The 8,881-nt window shown below is 43.4% G+C and overlaps 1 protein-coding gene across 1 annotated transcript in view; it reads right to left on the bottom strand.

Moving 5' to 3' along the window:
• Positions 1–214: 214 nt before the first annotated feature.
• ELOVL2 (ELOVL fatty acid elongase 2) overlaps positions 215–8,881 on the bottom strand; it is a 63,474-nt gene continuing 54,807 nt past the window's right edge. The window contains exons 5-8 of the mRNA XM_055322847.1: positions 8,098–8,269; positions 5,570–5,694; positions 4,737–4,871; positions 215–3,225 (exon numbers count right to left, since the gene is read on the bottom strand). Of these exons, the coding sequence (XP_055178822.1) occupies positions 3,100–3,225; positions 4,737–4,871; positions 5,570–5,694; positions 8,098–8,269 (558 nt within the window). The 3' untranslated portion in view covers positions 215–3,099. The remainder of the gene's footprint in view (positions 3,226–4,736; positions 4,872–5,569; positions 5,695–8,097; positions 8,270–8,881) is intronic.

Below are 8,881 nucleotides of genomic sequence, written 5' to 3'. Positions count from 1 at the left end.
TGAATACTGTGTAAAGGTAATCATGTTACGTAACAGGCCATGCATTGTTTATTGAAATGAAGAATTAAACGTTTAAAATGAATTGCTAAAATATCCCTTTATTAAAAAAAAGATACCTGAGTAATAGGTCGTTTGGAATACCATGCAGGCACACATTTTAAGAGCTTTGAACCAAATAAGAACAATCTCAACATGCTCTGTTTTAGTGTAAAAATCAATTTATTATACAACAATCATACAGAATGCTTATCTGTCTACAAAGAAAAATGGCTTCTCCTGCCTCCCTGTCCACCCCAACCATGATAGTATGGGCTCAAGTACTTTCGAAGGAAAACCAGAAAGTGATATCCTTACTTTCTAAAAAAAGGAAGTCCCCCAGAAACCTCATAAAATGATATGGAAGAGTCAGAATAGCCTCTTACATGCCCATAACAGTAAGTATCATTTGTCTTACAAACAATCCCTCTGGTGGCCATGGGGAGGACCTCCTCTCTCAATATGCGTAAGGGCTTCAATATTAGCATTTTGATGGGTTGAAAATGTCACTTCATTTCCATCTAACATTCCATTTTGTTTAAAAAACAATAGGAATTTTTAACGTGCTTATAGTTCATATTTTCATTCTTATGAATAAAAGGAAATTTGGGAAAAGTTTTCATTCTTCTAACAGATTAGATAGGTTTTTTTTTTTTTTTTGCAGTCTTAGGAAAATCACATTAAATGTAGACATTTTGCTTTTTAAAGTTCCAGTACGTAATGACAAGTTAAAATATTTTAACTGATTCAGTTTTCGTGGCTAGGATTTCACAGCTCTGTGTGTTCGTATCAGCCGTGGAATGGTTTAAGGCGAGCAGTGTTTGATTAGCTTCACTAGAATTAAAGATCCAATGGGAAATCACGCCCTGAAACCTCTGAATTGAGCTGGAAAGCGCAAACTACCCGTGTTTTTCCCACTGAAAACTCAGAGGTCTCCAACTGCCCTATAATTAGAGCTGCCGGGCTTTGTCATTCTGCTAAAGGACGGCTTCCCTCCTTGCTCTGCCGATACCAACTCCAGGAAAGCACCAAAATTGCAGGTAAGACGCTGAACGGGGAGATTTTAGGGCCTCCCTGACATTTGAGAACCAGCTGCAAACAATGAATGCCTGGTAAGGTCCAGCTTCTCCCCGATTCTCATTTTTTCCCCCAGAATGCACTTTAATAACAGATTTTTAGTCTTTACTTGGGACCTAAAGCTGAACTAGAATCCAGTTGCCCTGAGGGGTTTTCTCCTTAGTCCAACCCGTGTTTTGCGACAGGGGAGTAGTCAGAGGCATACTTGGGGCTAGCCCTTATTTTAAATTGAATTTCTGCTGGGATGGAATAAAGTGGGGATTAAGCACCCTAGAAAAATTAATTTTAGAAAACTTTTTAGAAAAATAAATCCAAGAGTAAGCTGGCATCAGACCTAAATGTTCAATAAAAATGGACCAAGTGACCATATGTCACACGTACATCTATGCACAGTGCAGTTACTATGACAACCAGCTAAGATCTGTCCCTTCCACAAAGCAGGCTGGGACCTGCAAGGGGAGTGGACGTGACTGAAAAGTGAGAAAACATGAACGGTGTCCATGTTCAGTGTCATACCAGCGTCCAAGCTCTTTTGTAAGTGGGGAAAAGAATGCCAAACCCTAGAAAGCGAGGGGAAAGAGGACAGAAAGTCACTCCCTAACCGACTGCCCTGTGTCCGGGCCACCATAAGAAGCCTTTCTGGCACTTGTGCTGCTGACCTCAACCCTACGACCTACAGGTTATTTGAAAGAGAAGGTGTCACAGGTGGCACATCTTGTACTACAGGGTATAAATCTTCCTCACATCTTCAAAAAATATTTCTGTTCTTGGTGCAACAGTCAAAGCCCAATACTTGGGGAGAAAAAAAAAAAAAACACTATCCACTCCTGCTTTCCTCTCTGCTTCTGTGCTTGTTCTCTATTAGAACTCGTGTCAGCCGGGCAGGGAAGGGAGGTGCTGATTTTGCCAAATTGGCACTTTTCATCGAGGTGCATTCCCAGGCCCCGGCTCAGTGTCAGGATCTTTCCATAGTTCTCTCTGCTTCCTCTTTTCAAAAACCTAACCTACAAAGAGTGACTGCAGGTATGTGGGGCTAAGAGTCAGAAGCAGGCTCATGAGACATAGCAGGCAAAGTCAGTGTCTGTTTTGCCCCAACTGTTCTGATTTACAAATATTTCAGTGGCTTATCCTTCTAGGGAGAAGGGAAGATTCCTGGTCGGAAAGCAAAATAGGCAGCCCGAGTTAGATCCTGCTTTTAAAACTGGGCAAGGTGCCTGTTTACAACCTAACCTAGGGGAATGGAACATAGGAGGTAGATGGCGAATATATGAATAGTTATGGAAACTAAGTTAAAACTGAACAACTCCTATCCAAAGCCCCTGAGCTCTGAGGATTTGGCAGAGGATTTTTTTTTTCCTTCTTAGAAAAAGTAATCGTCAAAATACAAATTTCACTGCCATATCACTAAGTTGAGACTTAGGCCTCTGACAGACTCTTCCTTAAAAGAGAAAAGTTGTTTTGCTAGGTTCTCCTGGCTTCCATTTATAATCCATTTTAATATTTTCCGGGGTGGAATCCTAAGGGAACAAATGGACTGATGACTTTATTGCTTCATGAGGATAAAGCAATTATTGCTTCATATAGATTAAGACATACCCTGTAGTTAGAAACTAACATTTTGTTTTAAGCATTTTAATCTGAATAAAACCTTTTATTTGAAGACTGACTTTGGAAAACAAGGCTCCATGTCTCCTGGCTTTGTATGTGCGTAAGGCGTTATGGAGACAGTTTCTGGCGAGGGGCTCGGCTTGCGGGGAGGAGGAGAGAAGCTGCACCAGTTCTGAGGTGACACGGTGTGCTAATGGAAGCATTCAGGTAACAGATTAACCTAATGGCAATATATTAATACATTCCGGGTACAAATGATTTATAAACTCAAAAGAAATTAGTTTATGCTAAAACATAATATAACTTTCAATTCAGTCTTTGCTTTAAAACAAGCGAATCTGTTAGGCTGTCATATGTGCTTGGTCTGTTATTCGGCGTTTACTGTGCTTTCTTGTTTATTACCCCGTTGGCTGCGGTGACGTAGGCTTTGGAAAAACCATTCTTAACTTCTTTCCCTGCAGGTGGCTCTTCCATATTTTCCTTCGCTGGCTTTTTCCTGTATGTCTGTTGGATGTATATATTTCAAAGAGGAAGAAGAAAGGGATTCTTGAGTAAGACTCTGTTTCTGACACGGCATATCATCTAAAACAGTTCATGGTTTGATTGTATAATGGACAAAGGAGAATTTTTGTAATATGACAATTTTTAAGCTAATGGTTAAAAACATAAATAGGGTAGGAAACCAAGACAAACATGAATGAATTACAACAAAAGGTTGTTTCTTTCACCTTGTCGACACTGGCTAGGATTTATGTATTATGGGATTAGCATTCAAATTATTCTGTGTTAGCTGCTTACTTGTAGTTCCTAAAAATTAGATCCTTTCCAATTCAAGTTGAAAAAGTGCTGTTATTCAAAAAATACCAGTACCTCAGATTCTGGCTTGATTTGGGTTTTGGCATGTCCTTCCTATTCTGACAAAATACCTGATTTCATCTTTTTTTCTTTTCTTTTTTTTTTTTTTTTAAAGCAATGGTACTAACAAGGGTCAGGACTGAAATTGTATACTCAACTCTAAGGAGTCAGACTCCATTTGAACCAACAAGTAGGGTTGAAGTCCTGAGCCCACTGCCCACCCTGTGGGGCCACGCGCTCCTCAGGCACCACGTGGACTCCCTTAGCTTCCCTGCTGGTCTGTTTCTGCTTCTGTTCAGCTGGCTTTGTTTGGTTCTCCCCATGGTTATTTCTTTAGAAATTCTCACAGGAAACTTTTATCTCTTACAAAGCACAAAGCCTGGCCAGACCAATTTCAGAAACATGGGGGCTTAAGAACCAGCCAGAAGTTCAGGTTCCCACAGCTGGACGAAGCCCCTTGTGGGTTAACTTGCAGCACACGCAAACGGAGAAAGCAAGCACTTGTCTGAATAAAGAAATACAGTTGATTGCAATTTCGAGAAAGTACCATTTTGAATATAAATATGTTTCTACGGTATTTTTTAAAGCCCCCAAAGGAGAGCAACTTAAAATCTCCGACCACCCAAGGCCTGCACTCCGTTAGGGCTTCCATCAGTTTTTGTCTTCACAGAGCGGCTCTGAACTTGCGTTCTGAGGCTCTGCTCCATTTAAACGATTGCTTAAAAAGGAAATGACACTTAGTGAAGAAAAAGCCAATGTGACCACCAGGGCTAGCCCTAAAAGAATTTTTTTTCCCAAATAGTGATTCTGCAGTGTCCCAGTTGCTGACATAGAAACCAATTTGATTACTCAAGTCACTGAGCCTGTGTCCTCCTCCATTCAAACAGATTTGCTGCCTCCACATAGAAGACTTTGGCAGCACGGTGCAAACACATGAACCAAACGTGTGACTTCATTAAGCTAGAATAAAGGGCCCTCTGGGCTACGGCAGTGGTTGCCATCCAAGAGGAAGATGCAGGGAATAGAGTGAGAGGGGCAGGTGTCTGTGCCTCCGTTCCCCACAAGTACGTGCTACCCGACTCAATCAGCAACCTTAAGCCTGCTGTGAGGGCCAACGCTCTGCACTCGGTCTTGCCGCTGGAGACTGACCGGTCACTTACCTGCGCATAAAAGTTCAGGAAGAGGATGACTAATGTGAGCATGTAGGAAGACTGGAAGATCAGACAGCCCAGGGGGAAGCCACAGGGCTTGACCACCGCACTCATGGTATGTGTGATGGTGAGCACGAACTGCACCTGCGGGGAGAGCGGGCAGGAGGGCGGCACCTTGAGGCTACAGGCAGGCCACAGGAAAACCATTTTGAAGTTTGACAGCACTCCCTAAGTTTCGCAGGAATAAAACAAAACTCTGTAGCAGCCCACTATCCTCTCCGGACAGCTTACTTGAAATTACACTGGTAGGTGTGGGCACTTACCACTAATTTTCTCATGGAAAGGTAGCGGGTGAAATTCTTTGCGTAGAGAGGAATCCTTTAACATTAATGTCTGTGTTAAGTCATCTACGTATCATCTATGTTTCAAAGCTAGGAATGCGCTCATTGTATCCACAGGGGACACTTTAGCACAGCAGGTTCAATTCTTACAAGGCAAATTTGAGGGGCACCTAGGTGGCTCATGGTTAAGTGTCTGCCTTTGGCTCAGGTCATGATCCCAGGGTCCTGGGATCGAGTCCAGCATCTGGCTCCCCATGGAGCCTGCTTCTTCCTCTTCCTATGTCTCTGCCTCTCTGCCTCTCTCTCTCTCTCTCTCTCTCTCTCTCTCTCGTGAATAAATAAAATCTTTTTTTTTTTAAAAAAAGGCTAATTTGAGAGGGAAGCCGGCAGCCTCCGCACACAGAAAAGCCCCTGTCAAAGATGACAGCTGCCTTTCCTCCACCTGTGAGAATATATTTGGATGCTCCACATGGAGAAAAGCTGAACGAAGGGATAACATACCAGCTGAGCCTGTGTGAGATATTTCTTCCACCACAGATACTTGTGCATAGACGGAAACACAGAGAGGCCGTAGTAGGAGTACATGAGAATGTGGATAAAACTGTTCAATGTCGGTCCAAAGAAACCTATAGAAGTACAGAAGAAAAATTACTGTTCGCCCTTTAGCAGATGGGAGTGAGTCTTCCTGTGAAGAGGAGAAACTGCACTACTCTCACACGCCGGAATCTCACTGAGAAATTCACCTTCATCTCTGTGCTATCCTTACTCCGGGGTTCAGCCACAGTCACTGAGACAGGACTGGGATGGCCCTTCAGCCACTGTGTCAACCAAACAGGTAATTCCTCATCTGTCATTCCTATCCACTAATCTGGGAGAAAAACGACATGTTAGCTTAAAACGGGTGGCACAGTTCCTTTGAAAGAGACGGGTCTCCGCTTTCGCTAAACCTTTGATGAATCATTTTGATTGTGGAAAGAGGGTACGTGGGTGAACAAGAGAGTATGATGCTCTTTATAAATTCTACCTGAAAGGGGCCCAGGAACCAGGAGACATGGGGGGGAGGTGAGGGCAGGTGCAGCAAGGGAGGACGCTGGGACAAGAGAGATCAGAAACTTAATTTTAGGACATCTGCTGTGCTAACCTGTGCTATGCCACTCTCCACCCCTGCCTTCCTGAAGTCCCTGCAGCTGCCATCACTGTGGGCGAGGGGTGTGTTTCAGGAAACCAAAGGGAAAAGAGCTAAGTTCTTGGTTGACTCAACTCAGAAGCAGAAGGATTTAGCTGCAAGGGATGAGATGTCAGAGACGGGTTATTTGTTGGAAGCCCGGATACTCACTGTCGTGAGGATTAAATCAATAATTACATGCAAAGTGCTTACAACAGTGCTGGGCAAGGTGAATACTACTTCCGTGCTATCTTGGGGGATCCGGATAGAGCTCTGAGTCCTGCAGCGGAAGGCGCTGAGGAGCTAGAGGACCCTGAGTAGCTAAGTCCCCTGGGATATGTGGATTTTACTTTGTGAATTTTGATTTTGTCATCTGGAAAACGGGCGTGATCGTAATTACCTCTCTGGGTGGTGATGGGATTGACCGAATAATACATAATCTGAGAAGTACTGCACCTCCACTGCTTAATTTAAATTCTCCAGCCTGGTTTTCCAATTCTAAATCAGAGTTCTGGGTAGATAAATGCATTATCAATGAATAAGAAGTGAAACCCACACCCCCTTCCAGTAATTCCTCAGCAAACACTGGCTGGGATAACTTGTTAGAGAACTTGGATTTACAGGAAAACACGAAAGAATTTCAGAGTGCCAGCTAGCATAATGTCAGTGGTAGTTCTCTACTCACCTGAGTTTTCACTCCCATGAATGAATGTTAAATGAGTAGCTGCTGCTTATAATTTTTATAATATTGTAGGTTGACTAGAAATTTGTCACAGCATCTTACCTACGGGAATCCTGGGTCTTTACACAGAGATTATAGGAGACTGTCGTTCAGCTGTTGAGTAATTTGTAATGAAATAGCTGATAAGCACAAAAAGTACTTAACCTTGATAATAATTCTTTGATGTTGATTATGAGCTATATGTTGATTACAGCCTAAGTCTATCATGGTCTTAATAACTAAACTCAAGAAACTAGATTTTGGTCCAGGAGAGGTATAAAAATCCCATCTCTCCCTGACTCCTGCACCCCTAGCAATTTCCTTCTTCACATGCTGGTTTCAATTTGCATCTTCATAGTCACTGATCTATTCCAAACATTCTTGACATTTAAAAAATATACCTCTAAGATCCCCAAATCATTTTAAGTTTTACCTGTTTTGAGAGTTTATAGGACATTTTAAGGTTTGGGGATATAAGACAATCAGAGAGCGACAGCGACCTGCTGTTGCTACTGCAGGTCATAATGGAGACCTTAGTGAACTGTGTTATCACTGTAGTGAGAGTCATCATCAGCCTTTTGGAAAAGTGAAGAACAACAAAATCCGGAGTGCATCACACACAGCTAGGGGAAAGATTTCCTAAAATTCTTGTTTCATACAAAGTATATGCCTGTACAGAGGCTAGGATAGAATATGTATCATAGCTCTCTGTTAAAAAAAAATATTGAAAGCCACAAGGAGATGTGATCTTAATTTTTTAGAATGGGAAAAAAAGTCCTAGAAGTTGAAATGACCCCAAGCTATAGCACTGCCAAGGGGGAACTGGGGAAGGTGCCATATTTATTTCCACAGGTGTCCTTCAGCCCCTGGTGCTGGAGTAAAATTGCTCTAGCTGGGGTGCACTCTTCTGACCCTCAGACATTTGGTGCATGGAAAAAAAAGGTTTTTAAAATTTAAGGCAATTCTCTGATTTTGCCAGAATCAAAGACCAAACAAACACTAACTGGCCACTGGCAAACACGTGTTTCCCCGTGGCCTCCCTTCCCTCTCTCCTGATCCATATGCAATATTCAGTACAAGACGCTCACCAGAGGGCTTAGAACACCGGTTACAGAGAACTGAAAAATCAACAAAGTCACTTACTCTGCCCGCAAGGTATCCAGTTCAGAACGCACCACCAGATGTTAAACATAGAGGCGTGGTGGTACACGTGAAGAAAAGTAATCTGACTGGTTTTTTTCCGCAAAACAAAGAAAATTGTGTCCAGGAACTCTATGGATTTGGAGAAGTAGTACCACCATAACACCTTGGCTACCTGTAAGAATGTGAAAACAGGAACAGAAAAGGTGAACCATGAAAATGCCCCTCTGCTGCCCTAGCTCCCTCTCAGAAACCTGTGTTTCACTCGCACGCATTTTTCTCAGACAACCAAGACAGTATCTTCCTGACGCCTCTGTTTCCAGTTTCTCCTTATTCCCAGCAACCCACCCCACTCTGGCGAAAACGAGTTGCCCCTCCAACAAGCAGATCTGATCAGGCTGCTCCTGTGCACCTGCAGAGCCCAGGCTCCTGCCCCGAAGGCACAGCTGCCACCTCCAGGGCCCCCTCGGACACACGTGGTCAGCGTGCTCTGCTCACCCTTCCTCCAGCACCTGCTGCGATGTGTGCACTCCGGGCTTCCTAGCACCCTCCTCCCCACATCCACCCTCCTACCTCTGGAACTCTACCTTCCCCTCCTCCTGGCTTGTCTTAGGCCGAATCAGCCACTGCTGCCTTTGTATTCCCCAATTTATGTCTTTGCTCTCAGTAAGCCTGACCTGTCATTAGGGTCACGCAGGGCAGGGACCGTCCCCCCTTTGCTCAGTGCTTAGCACTCAACAGATCACCACTGTTGGTTACACTAGGTTTTCATTTTTTTTCCCTATTC

Source organism: Nyctereutes procyonoides, unplaced genomic scaffold (genome assembly GCF_905146905.1).
Source record: "Nyctereutes procyonoides isolate TBG_1078 unplaced genomic scaffold, NYPRO_anot_genome, whole genome shotgun sequence".
Lineage (NCBI taxonomy): Eukaryota > Metazoa > Chordata > Mammalia > Carnivora > Canidae > Nyctereutes > Nyctereutes procyonoides.
This window is presented reverse-complemented; position numbering and strand designations above follow the sequence as displayed.